Source organism: Arachis stenosperma, chromosome 1 (genome assembly GCF_014773155.1).
Source record: "Arachis stenosperma cultivar V10309 chromosome 1, arast.V10309.gnm1.PFL2, whole genome shotgun sequence".
Lineage (NCBI taxonomy): Eukaryota > Viridiplantae > Streptophyta > Magnoliopsida > Fabales > Fabaceae > Arachis > Arachis stenosperma.
Genome location: NC_080377.1, coordinates 52,505,518 through 52,518,573, shown reverse-complemented (window position 1 = coordinate 52,518,573; position 13,056 = coordinate 52,505,518). Strand labels below are relative to the sequence as shown.

The 13,056-nt window shown below is 37.5% G+C and overlaps 2 protein-coding genes across 2 annotated transcripts; one reads left to right on the top strand and one right to left on the bottom strand.

Moving 5' to 3' along the window:
• Positions 1-3,407: 3,407 nt before the first annotated feature.
• On the top strand, positions 3,408-7,110 carry LOC130970264 (elongation factor G-2, chloroplastic). Its single transcript, XM_057896291.1, has 4 exons — positions 3,408-3,784; positions 4,373-5,787; positions 6,175-6,687; positions 6,813-7,110. The coding sequence occupies exons 1-4, from the start codon at positions 3,538-3,540 to the stop codon at positions 6,978-6,980; spliced, it is 2,343 nt and encodes a 780-aa protein (XP_057752274.1). The 5' UTR covers positions 3,408-3,537; the 3' UTR covers positions 6,981-7,110.
• An 835-nt stretch (positions 7,111-7,945) lies between these two features.
• Positions 7,946-11,925, bottom strand: LOC130970272 (hsp70-Hsp90 organizing protein 1-like). Its single transcript, XM_057896303.1, has 7 exons — positions 10,838-11,925; positions 9,631-9,919; positions 9,378-9,463; positions 9,059-9,282; positions 8,901-8,967; positions 8,377-8,436; positions 7,946-8,279 (listed from the first exon to the last, which is right to left on the bottom strand). The coding sequence occupies exons 1-7, from the start codon at positions 11,753-11,755 to the stop codon at positions 8,166-8,168; spliced, it is 1,758 nt and encodes a 585-aa protein (XP_057752286.1). The 5' UTR covers positions 11,756-11,925; the 3' UTR covers positions 7,946-8,165.
• Positions 11,926-13,056: the final 1,131 nt, after the last annotated feature.

Sequence of the window (13,056 nt, the reverse complement as noted above, 5' to 3'; positions counted from 1 at the left end):
TAAAAACAAAAATTAATAAAAAGAGAATATTTTGAAAAAGATATAATTTTTGAAAAAAAAATAGGAAGAAATTTTAATTTTTTTTTTAAAAAATATTTACAATAACCAATAATAAGGCACACGTTTGCAATTCCCCGGCAACGGCGCCATTTTGACATTGGGATTTTTGCCAGTAAAGAATGTCATAAAAACAGTCGCGTTGTAGATATAGTCTCTAAACCGACAGAAATCCCTTCGTACAAACGTTTTGGTTGTCACAAGTAACAAACCCCTTTTTAAAATTGATAACCGAGTATTGAACCTCGGGTCGTCTTCTCAAGGAATTGCAGGGAGGTATGTTCTTATTATTGGCTATGGAGATTGTAAATTGGGGGTTTTGAGAATTTAGGCAATGGGCACAAGCATATTTTCAAAGCAATAAAAATAAATAAATAATTGTAAAATAAACTCTTGGCAAGGTATAAAGAACTGGAGGTCCTATCCCAGTTATCCTTATCAATTGTGATGAGAATTGGATTCTTCTCCCACTTTGTTAACCTCTATCTATGAAGGTAAGTTAAGTGGATGAATTAATTCCAATTTCCAATCAACAATAAGTTTGATAAATCAAGAGTTACCAATTATTTAACCAAAGCCAAAAAGGGGAAAAACTAAATTTACTAGAATAATAATATCCTCAGATTGAGAATAATAAAAAGGAACAATCATAAACTGAAATGCTTCAAATATCATTAAATAAAATATTCAAATCTTAACATGAAAAAGTTCATAAGCCAATTAGACAACATATCTAATACAAGCAATGAAGTATCTGAAAATAGGAAATAAATATAAAGTAAAAGAACATTGAACCTGGGATCCAGAGTTACTCTTAAAACAAGAAGAAATCCTAAATCCTAAATCCTAATCCTAAAGAGAGAGAGGAGAGAACCTCTCTCTCTAAAAACTACATCTCAAACATGAAAAGTAAATTATGAGTGCATGATTATGAATGGATGCATTCTCCCACTTTATAGCCTCTGGTCTATGCCTTTTGGACTTGGATTTGGGCCAAAAAGGGTCTCAGAACTCGTTATGAGCGTTTTCTGCAATTTCTGGTGCGTGGCCTCTGTCACGCGTCCGCGTGGGTCACGCGGTCGCGTCATTTGGAGCTTTTCCTTGCCACTCGGTCGCGTCAGTCATGCGACCGCGTCATGTGCGTTCTGCTTAAGGCACGCGGTCGCGTCAGTCATGCGGCCGCGTTGCTGCTGATTCGTGCTTGGCACGCGATCGCGTCGTCCATGCGATCGCGTGGATACCAGTTTCCTTAAAGCTCTGTTTTGCTTTCTCCTTTCCTTTTAGTATGTTTCCTTTTTCATCCTTTAAGTCATTCTGCCTTAGAAAATCTGAAACTACTCAACACACTAATCACGGCATCGAATGGAAATAAAGGTAATTAAAATAATTAATTTTCAAAGCTTAGGAAACATGTTTTTCACAATATGACATAATAAGGAAGGGAAAGTAAAACCTGCAATTAATGTGAATAAGTAGGTGAAGGATTATATAAATCACTCAAATTAAGCACAAAAGAACTCATGAAATATGGGTTTATCAGAGTGCAAAGCTATTACTTTGAGAAGTAAAAAGATGGTGGGTAACAAAGTAACAAGCAATAATAAGCAATCTGAGGAAGACAAGTCGGGTGAAGAAGAAACGGAGGTGACCACCCATCAAGAAGCATATGTCTCTGCACCCCAACTTCAATTTTCTCAAGAAAAATCAACAGGGAAGGCAAAGGTGTCAGAATACAAACTAAGAATCCCATACCCTCAAAGGCTCAAGGAGGAGAACAAGAAAAAGCAATACTCCAAATTCTTGGAGATATTTAAGTCACTACACATCAACATTTCATTCATAGAAGTGCACAAACCAATGTGGTAGGCAACATCCTGGAGCGTAATGCTGGCCACACCCCATGGAAGGTAGAACGTGTGGGTTTCGGGCCTCCACTGCTTGACAAATGCAGAGATCAATTAATTGTCAAACATAAACTTCTTTAACTCTACTGTATGTCCAAATCCAGCCTCCCTTATATAGGACAATAGGATGGCCAGCGGCGGAAAACCCAAGGTCACAGGTGTGACAACAGTAACCGTGGTCTCTGCGATTCTCAACACATTTACTAGCACATATTAATTACATCTAAACCATTAATTATTGCTAAACATTACTAAAACTTATAATCCATATATATAGCATTTATATTAAATGTAACAGATACTTATTTATTGGACCAACATGTTAAATAGGAGTTACTTATTTTATTTATTTAACTTAACTCACAATTAGGTACCTATTTTATTTATTTAACTTAAGTAATTACAATCAATTATACAAAGTATACAACGATCCTAGGTATGCCAAAGAAACCAATGTAGATCTTCTAACTTTGTCAACTCACTATACTTACTCTATTAACTAAGTTACTAAAGACTAAATATCCAAACTTATTATTCAGTAACAATAAAAAAAGGTTAAACTGCTAATCTCAAAGTCTAAAGCTTCAGCTACGTGCCTAGTAGTATTCAGTCTGTTAATATCTCATTCGCAGACATATTGTCGGGTGGCCATATTTTCTAAAGGAACTCGAATTCACGCGTCTAGAAGGTCACTAAAGTGGAAAAAACGTATGTAATGCACGTAATTTTCGAATGTTGTGACTTATTTGTGATCTTATCTCGGATGTTGAGCCCCCATCTACGATAATTACTCTTATCTCGAGTGCTGAGATCCCATCATCTTTTGTGCATATCTCGAATACTTAGTATTCGAATAAGTGTTTATACATATTTTGGGTGCATCCAGGATGTGACTTGTCATCACTCTATCACATCACAGTGTCACAGTATCCGAGATATGATCATTTTAAGGTTAGTCCTTCAGCATCCAAAATGCGTCTCAGAATGTATTTTTATAATTACTTCACCATTTATTCATTTTTAAAATTACCTCACCAATTATTTATTTTCGTAATTACTATATTTATTTAATTTAAATAAAAAAATCCTTACTTTGACAAATTTAGTGTTCACAAAAAAGATTATTAATATTATTTTTCTGATCCATAAGTAGTACACAAGTTTCAAATATGAACCTGAAATTCCAAGTTGCAGCCCTCGCCGGAAAGGGCGGCTAACTGTGATCCACGTTGCCTGTTCTCCCCAACCATGTAAAATCACTATCAACAAGCTCAAACTATTGCAAGATAATTGCTCTTTTTATTTCCAAACTGCAGGTGATTAATCCATTAACCATTACATTCTTTTATTATTATTTATGGCCCAGCTTAATCAACAAAAATAAAATAAAATAAATGAATAATATAAATACAAGCAAATTATTATCAGAAAGGAAAAAAAAGTGTAGCATTTGGGTTGAGGTTCTCACTCGTTGCTCCTTACTGAAAACTTGAGGCCAGGGTGCCTCTCACTGTGCTGTGTGTTATCTTAAACACAGAAGAAGAGGTTGAGGAGAGGAGGGAGAAGAAGAGCAATTATGGCAGCGGAGTCAGTGAGCGTGGCGTCGTCTCTCTGCAATCTGAATGGGTCGCAGAGGAGACCGGCCATGTTGAGTCCGGTTCGGTACATGGGTGCTCGACCAAAACCCTATAACGCTTCCGCTACTTCATCTTCTCTCTCTCACTTCCTTGGGAGTTCCAGAATCAAAATCAGTTCTTCAAAGCTCTACCATTTGCACCCCAAGACTCCAAGAAACTTGTCAGTTTTGGCTATGTCCGCTGATGGTATTACCTCTCTCTTCTTCCTCCTTCCCTGTTTTCTGAATTTTGTAAATTCTTTGAGAATTGACGTTACTGGAGTGAATGATAAGATATTCTTTGTCATTCTATTTCAGTTCACATAATCTTTTTTTCTCTCCTTTCATATCCCTTATGAATAGCGTTAGTCTCTTTATTACATATCATGAATATAGGCTTTTGGCTCTTGAAATGAAAAAAAATAAGAGAATAAACTTTCTTCGAACATACCCCTTGTTGAACAAATTGTGTGATGTGGTGTGGTTTGGTTTGGTTTGGTTTAGTTCAATTTTTTTGTAATCATTTTGAAAATTTGTCTACATAATTGAAATGGGATGCCATAGTTTGGTTGGGACTGGCAGGATAGTGTTTGAAGTTGTATTAGGAGGAAAGAACATTTCATTATTCACACTTAGCATTCGAATTGGACATGGTTGGTTCTTATGATTGTTCTAATGATATGGCTAAAAGTATGGTTTTTGGGTTTAATGTTTCCTATTATGCTACCTTATCCTATGAGACTATCAAGTGCTTTGCTTTCGCACATTTTTTTATGATCCGTTTTTCTCTTTTCAGAGACAAAGCGTGCTGTTCCGTTAAGGGATTATCGCAATATTGGTATCATGGCTCACATTGATGCTGGCAAGACAACCACGACTGAACGAATTCTCTACTACACTGGGAGAAACTACAAGATTGGAGAGGTGCACGAGGGAACAGCTACAATGGACTGGATGGAACAGGAACAAGAAAGAGGGATTACTATTACTTCTGCTGCAACCACCACATTCTGGAATAAGCATAGGATCAACATTATTGACACTCCTGGTCATGTTGACTTCACCTTAGAAGTGGAGCGTGCCCTTAGGGTGTTGGATGGAGCTATATGCTTGTTTGACAGCGTTGCTGGTGTGGAACCACAATCAGAAACGGTGTGGAGGCAGGCTGATAAATATGGGGTCCCACGAATTTGTTTTGTAAATAAGATGGATCGTCTTGGAGCCAATTTCTTCCGAACAAGAGACATGATTGTAACAAACTTAGGTGCCAAACCACTTGTAATTCAGTTACCAATTGGCTCAGAAGATAGCTTTAAGGGAGTTGTTGATCTGGTAAGGATGAAAGCTATAGTTTGGTCTGGAGAAGAGTTGGGTGCCAAGTTTGACTATGTAGATATTCCAGAAGATCTTCAAGAGTTGGCTCAGGATTACCGATCCCAGATGATAGAAACCATAGTTGAGCTGGATGATCAGGCTATGGAGAATTACCTGGAAGGAGTTGAACCAGATGAAGAAACTATAAAAAAACTAATCAGGAAGGGAACCATTGCAGCAAGTTTCGTGCCGGTGATGTGTGGCTCAGCTTTCAAAAACAAAGGGGTCCAACCTTTACTTGATGCTGTGGTGGATTATCTACCTTCCCCAATTGATTTGCCACCAATGAAGGGCAGTGATCCTGAAAACCCTGAAGTGACAATAGACAGGAAAGCAGATGACGATGAACCATTTTCTGGACTAGCTTTTAAGATCATGAGTGATCCATTTGTAGGTTCCCTCACGTTCGTCAGGGTGTATTCTGGAAAGCTTACTGCGGGCTCTTATGTACTCAATGCAAACAAGGGGAAAAAAGAGAGAATTGGCAGGCTTCTAGAAATGCATGCAAACAGCAGAGAGGATGTTAAAGTAGCTTTGACAGGTGATATTATTGCTCTTGCAGGTTTAAAAGATACTATTACAGGTGAAACGTTGTCTGACCCGGAGAATCCGGTTGTGCTTGAGCGGATGGACTTCCCCGACCCTGTTATAAAGGTTGCAATTGAACCCAAAACTAAAGCTGATGTTGACAGGATGGCTGCTGGTTTAATCAAACTTGCACAGGAAGACCCTTCTTTCCACTTCTCTAGGGACGAAGAGATTAACCAGACAGTAATTGAAGGAATGGGAGAATTACATCTCGAAATCATTGTTGATCGACTCAAAAGAGAATTTAAGGTTATATTTCTCTTCCATATTTTATATTTTATAATTAATGGGCATGATTGTATTGTTATTTTATCTATATTACTTGAGAATAAAGAGAACTAAAGAGAGAAATTCCATGAAAATTATGTCTCTGACACATGACTTCTGGGTTAACAATAATCTGTGTCTGATCTAATTGAGCATTGCTATTTCCCTTGGCATTATCGCCTTTTTCTTCTCTTCCTTTCTCCTTTGTGCAGCAGGCATACATTAAGTTTGAACAATTCTCTACTAATAGAAATTGTATATAATACTATTAATATTTTGCCTCCTCCATTTTAACTGTATATCTTCTCCATCCAACAGTAAAAGATATACATTTCGTGAAACTTACCCCACTTTCTTTGATAAATGCAGGTTGAAGCCAATGTTGGTGCTCCCCAAGTGAACTATAGGGAAAGCATTTCCAAAGTCTCGGAAGTAAAGTATGTACACAAGAAACAGTCAGGTGGACAGGGTCAGTTTGCAGATATCACAGTTCGGTTTGAACCCATGGACCCAGGGAGTGGATATGAATTCAAGAGTGAAATAAAGGGAGGTGCTGTACCGAAAGAGTACATTCCAGGGGTCATCAAAGGATTGGAAGAGTGCATGAGCAATGGTGTTCTTGCTGGCTTCCCTGTTGTTGATGTACGTGCAGTGCTTGTGGATGGTTCTTACCACGATGTAGATTCAAGTGTGCTGGCATTCCAGCTTGCAGCAAGAGGAGCCTTCCGGGAAGGAATGAGGAAAGCCGGGCCAAGGATGCTTGAACCTATAATGAAAGTAGAAGTTGTTACTCCTGAAGAACATTTGGGTGATGTAATTGGTGATCTCAACTCAAGAAGAGGTCAGATCAACAGCTTTGGTGACAAACCAGGTGGCCTTAAGGTGTGTCAAACTTACTTAGTCTTCACATATCATGTAATTCTATTTTTCATTTTACAAGAAAAATGATTCCTTTATTGGCACTGGATTAATGCATTTATTTGGTCCTTGGGTGGTGGCAAATGCAGGTTGTGGATGCTCTGGTTCCTCTTGCTGAGATGTTTCAATACGTGAGCACACTCAGAGGAATGACAAAGGGACGTGCTTCCTACACAATGCAATTAGCCATGTTCGACGTGGTTCCACAGCACATTCAGAACCAACTTGCCACAAAGGAGCAAGAAGTTGCCGCTTAGTGTCTCTTTCCCTTGTTCACAAGGACATTTTTCTGTTAATGTAATTTATGTTCATTGTCCACTAGTTGGGGTTTACTTATCTTTTTGAAATTTTCTTCTCTTAATTGTAATTTTCCTTTGTCCAATACAAGATTAGCCAGAAATTTTTCAGAAAGAAAGATAACAACACTGTTGTTCTTAGGTTGTAGAGAGCGAACTGTATTTGTTACTGGGAGAGTATGATGATGTTTGAAAGCAATTTTTGGGGGCGTGATAATCGTGATTCGTGACAGAACTCGAGAATTCAGGACATGAAATTATTACATATCTTTTATTTTTTCTAATGCTACATTTTTTGAGTAAATATGGCAAACCATTCACCATGATCTCTTGAAACTCCAGTGAACCTTAGCTTGCACCTATCATTCGGTATTGGTTGGACGAGTGCATTTTTAAAGGGAGTATAGCGATTTGTTGTCAATTAGACAATTATCATTCACTGAGATTTGTTGTTAGCATTAAGGAATTTGTTTTCACCCTTACAAAATGTTAATGAGGACGGATAAGTGAAAAGCTCATAATCAGATTTTATCTGGCGATGACAAAGTTGGACTCTCATAGCAGGTTCAGGGCTCGTTGGATGACAAGACGAACAAAACTTCTGGCAAGCTTAATAGGTTCACACCTTCAGGTTCAGCGTTGTCATAATTGGCTCGGAAAATAATCTAATACACCAATTTAGCACTTGCTTTGAACCAATTCAACAACTTTTATCTGATTCTGAGTAGATTTACCAACGGATTCAGGAAAGTTGTAAACCACTTCAAGGCGATAAACCAAAAACTGCTAAACAAACTATGTCAAGAAAACCATGCTCACTTCCGTTTGGTTCTCATTGCAAACCAAACTACGCTTGTCCACATCTATAATGAACTTATTATAAATCAATACATTTTCACCCACCTAATGTGAAGACACCGAACAAGTAAGGAATAAGAAGGATTTGTGGCTGGGATGAATTCACTGAAAACAAACCATACAATTGTTGAGAGTAGTAACTCAAAATTTTGCACAAGTAAATTGTCCGTTGATAGTTATTTTGGTCTTTACACCAAAATCCAATCTATATAAATACTAGAGTTGCCCTGGAAAATACAATTGTCAATTGTTTCTCTGCGTACATTCCATTCCTACCTTTAATCAAATTCACCTCATCTGGACAATTCCAGCACTGATCAGCTTTTGGATCTTGTTCATCACCATAGGGTTCTTCGTATGTTCCTGTGCAGCTTTAGGATTTTCCTGGAAATCAACCAATACCTACATACATCCCAACACAGAAACATTACATTGGCACGGCTGATTCATATGAAACAAGACAATATACATAATAAGCGCAATAACCAGGGAAGCGTACCTGTCTCATCACAGGGTCCTGAAGGATGTTCTGAATCTCAGGGTCCTGCATTGCCTTGGCCTGTAAAAACAGAATTAAAAATGCATTAGAGTAAGTTATATCTACAGGTATTCCAGAATGAATGATATATTGTAAAACTATAAAATTTAAGGGTTTTTTTGTTTTAGAAGAAAATTTTTTGTTTTCATTTTCAATGTTTTCTGTTTTTACTATTAAAGAGAAAAAAATGAAAACAATACAATCCTGTTCGCTGCTATTGTTTCTGGATTTCACTTTTTGTTTCACAAAATACTAAAGAAAAAATACTGGAAATGAAAACAAAAGATGAAAACACAAAATCAAATAGGTCCTAAGTTTCCAATAAATTGAACAGTAAAAATTTAAAAACCCCATTTTAGTATCTTTAACTGCTATTAGAGCACCAAGCAGCAGGAGCAAAGGAAAAAAAGAAAGAATGACTCAAATGATTTATGTAATGTAAGAACTCTCAATGGATGATAGTAAATAGGAAGTAGTCAGCTAACCTGTCTTTCCTTCAACTCCTCAGGACTTAAATCTCCACGACTAGCCTTATTAATTTGTTCTACACATCTGAAATGTACATTAGATGATTAGGCATTCACATCTTATTCATTTCCATCCAAAGTAGAAATATTCAACTTATATAATAAATGTATCATACCTTCTAACACCATCAAGCAACTCCTGGTTGTTAGGGTCATGTTTCAATCCCTCCTTATATGTTTCCAATGCTTTTTCATATTCCTTCATGAAAAATTGTACTGCACCTTTCCTGTTATAACCCTTCGAGAATGTTGGATCAAGCTCAATGCACTTCTCCGCATCCTTCAAACCTTCAGGCATTGCGCCCAGTTTTGTGTAGCATGCAGCTCTGTTACTGTAAGACTGAGTGAAATGGAGCATTCCAACAGATTAGGATTTGTGTTCACTTCTAAATAAATGGGTTATCAATTTTATTCAAAGAGTATCATACTATTTACCTTAGGATCTTTGGGATTCCTTTTTATGGCCTCTGTATAATGCTTCACAGCCTCGGGATACTTTTGCTGCTTGAAGAATTCATTACCTGCATGCCAGTGTTTCCAGTAAATGAGTGGCTAATTAAAATTTTGACCAAGTAATAAGAAGAATCAATAAAATCACCAGGATACATAGTTATGGATTATCTTCCTAAGGGCAAACATATTTGTAAGACATGGAGAACTCAAGATAGCAAACTGTAAGAGAAAATACCTTTTTCCCTCTCCTCATCGGCCAATTTCGGATCAAAATATTCTTGTTGTTCTAGTTCTTTCTTAGCTTTTTCAGCATCATTCAGTTTCTTCAGGGTGTCAGGGTTGCGGTGCTCTGTAAGTGCTTTTTGGAAAGTCTCAATGGCAGGTTCAAAATCCTTTGAGCATTTTGCTATTTTAGCCAATGCAGTTCCTTTCCTTGTCAAAGCTCTTGCTATCATCTTAAAGTCTGATCTTAGCTCCCTTCCTCTTTCCACAGCTTTGTCACAATCTTTAATACATTCTTCATACTGAGTTTAAAAAAAAATAAAAAAAAAATGAAAAAGCATAACAATAAAAGTACTTCTCTATTATGACAGGTTGGGTATGAGGAACAAACAATGCCATTATGTCCTACAGTAAACAAAACTGCAATTCTGCAAATCCCAATTATTACCCTTCCTTATTAACAGAGATCTATTAATATATCTGTAGGCTGGATACATCAAGCCTATTTCCTTTTCCATCACCAAACCTTTAACAGACAGTCCAACAATAAGGAGGTGTTTTATTATTTCACAGCCAAAGTATCTTGCACATAATTAAGCATGGGTATAACACTATATGGCACCAAATCCCCCATGTCTTTGGCATGAGGATTGAAAATTATCATAAAAAGGGTGCTTATTGATAATTTGTAAAAGAGTAGTAAAGCCTTCAATTCAGGCATGCTGAACTCCACATTGATTTAGGCTCAAACATGCTGTAATTAGGTGTGATTGTGATCTCCATGTAATAGATTACACTCTACATTCAACACATCTTATACTTTCTAAAGCTTCTAGTGAATAATATTCAACTACACAGCACTAACATAAACAGCAATACATAAAGCATCAACTACTAAGTGTTGTAACTTGTAGCCATCGAAAGCAAAGCTATTCACAATTGAAATTGCCCATCAAGTTAGGAACTAGGATTAAAACGAGAATCAGCTCAATTAATCCATAAGAAGCCACATGCAAGTAACATACCCTATGCATTTTCCACATTCCTACACTCTTCCCATGAATGGACAGTGAAAGTTCATATTCAAGTATTCAACTAAAATGGCACTAAGTCTAAAACACAAGAAACAATACAATTGATGCCCATCAAGTTAGGAATCCCCAAATTAAGAACTCAACTCAATTAATCCATAAGCCAAAAGTCCAATGCAAATAAGATACCTTTGCCATCTCCAAGTAAACCGCCGCTCGGTTTGTGAGGTATGAGATATCCTCATCATCCAACTCCATAGCCTTCGAGTAATGTTCAATCGCGATCTCAAATTGCTTCTTCTTGTAAGCAGCATTACCAGCTTCCTTCTCCTTCTGAGCGAAACTCTTCCTCTCCTTCTTCTCTTTCTCCTCCTCCGTAAAATCTGCCATCTCCGGCTCTGCCGGTTTCGAAGTCTCTTCTGCAGCAGTAGCACCTCGCTTCCTCTCCTGCGCCTGGGCCTGCGGCGGCTGAGACGAAGCTGAAGGAGTCGCCTCCGCCTCCGCCATATTTTCGTCACCGTCATCCCGCGTCTGGATCTTCACATTGAGCAAAACACCAATGGCTTGCATTACCCTAGGATCTTTCAGATAAAGATTCAAATTGTTCGGGTCCTTCTGAATATCCTGCATCATCTTCACGAAATCCGGTTGCTGAAGGTAAGCCCGGGTTCCTGGGTCTGCGGTAAGCCGAGCCCACATTTCCGGCCCAGAGAACGCTTCCCCGAACGGATTGGCTGTCGGAGGACGGGCCCTCGCCGCCGCCGCCTGGGCATCTGCGAGGCCGGATTTCAAAGCGTCATTGTTGGGATCGACTTCGAGGCCTTTTCTGTAAGCCGAAACGGCGTCGTGGTGGTGGCCGAGGCCAAGGTGGGCGGCCCCGAGGCGGCTGTAGCCCTTGGGCCAGTCTGGCTTGAGGTCGACGGTTTTCTGGGCGTCAGACAAGGCATTGGAGTAGTCATGGAGGGAGGCGTAAGCGGCGGATCGGTTGGAGTAGAGGACGTGGTTGTCTGGGGCGAGGGCGATGGCGTCGGAGAAGTGGCGGACGGCGGCGGAGTAGTCGCCGGAGGAAAAGGCGGCGTTTCCTTTAGCCTTGGCTTCGTTGGCCATAGAAGATTCTCGGGAATTTGGTTAATGGAAAGTGGTTGAGTTGAATCGATTGAGAAGAAGAAGAAGAAGAATGCGGAAAGAGTAGAAAAAGCAGGGGACTGTGAAGTGGGGTTTTTTTTCTAGAAGGTTCTGCTGGGATTCAGCGGAGTCAGCTACTTTGCCAACTTTGGCAAAACAGAACCTGTTAATCTTTCGAATTAATTATTTTTTATATGATAGATGAAAGGGTGTATTAGGTTGGTACGAGTTAAAATGTGTGAATTTCACAAGTGTGATACACAATACAAATCGTTACTTACGATTTGTATAACAAAAGAAATCGTTTTTTACGATTTCATAAATTATATTTTTTTTAAATTAAAAAATTAAAATCGTGACTAACAATTTTTAATTTTTTTTGTCTTATCTGAAATCGTAATTTACGATTTTTATTAACTTTTTTGGATTTTTTGTCTAATTTAAAATCGTCACAATTTCTTTTTATCTCATATCACTCCATTACACCAAAACATCACAATATTAATAAAAAACACTAATAATAATCCAATATAAAAAAAAATTAGCCTAATCTTTCTTGCTCACAAATTTTTCGATAACTAATTAGAGAATAGGGGAGGCAGACAATTAGTAGAAAAAAATTGGTTTTTTTTTTTGAAAAAACGTAAATTTTATGAAAAATATTTAAAATTAAATAAAAATATCTAAAACATAAAATAAATATATATATATATACTTAAATAAAAATAAAAATCTAAAAAAATTATTATAAAATGAATATCTAAAATATAATAAAAAAACATCTCAAATTTAAAAAAAATAGAAACTCTAAAATTTAATAAAAAAGAGATATTTACAATCATTTTTAAAAATTCAAAACCTAACAAAACGATACATTTAAAAATATTAAAAAAAATTTAAAACTAAAAAAAGAAACATTCAAGACTATTAAAAGAATTCAAAACCTAAAAAAAAAAAAGAAAAAAAATCTAAAAATATATAAAAAAAATGCATCTGAAATTTAGGAAAAAGAAACATCTAAAACAAGTTAAAAGAATCATCTAAAACTTAGACGATAACGACGACGAAGAAAAAGAGAAGAAGAAGAACGCCATGTATGGTGATTGGTGCATAGTTGATGGGTGGCACTGTGGCGAGCACGGCGCACGACGGAGTGGCAGACGAGTAGTATTCTCAATGGAGGTTACCGCATTCGCGATGGAGGTTGTTGCGTTCACGACAGGAGTCTGTTCGGTGGAGGAAACGCGTTGCGTGCATGTGGTAGCGCTCATTCTCGAAGGAGA

Coding starts and splice junctions, on each gene's coding strand:
- LOC130970264 (XM_057896291.1), top strand. CDS start 3,538: ATGGCAGCGGAGTCAGTGAGCGTGGCGTCGTCTCTCTGCAATCTGAAT. Junction 5,788..6,174: donor GACTCAAAAGAGAATTTAAG/GTTATATTTCTC, acceptor TGATAAATGCAG/GTTGAAGCCAATGTTGGTGC. Junction 6,688..6,812: donor ACAAACCAGGTGGCCTTAAG/GTGTGTCAAACT, acceptor TGGCAAATGCAG/GTTGTGGATGCTCTGGTTCC.
- LOC130970272 (XM_057896303.1), bottom strand. CDS start 11,755: ATGGCCAACGAAGCCAAGGCTAAAGGAAACGCCGCCTTTTCCTCCGGC. Junction 9,283..9,377: donor GGAATCCCAAAGATCCTAAG/GTAAATAGTATG, acceptor CATTTCACTCAG/TCTTACAGTAACAGAGCTGC. Junction 8,968..9,058: donor TTGCTTGATGGTGTTAGAAG/GTATGATACATT, acceptor TGTACATTTCAG/ATGTGTAGAACAAATTAATA.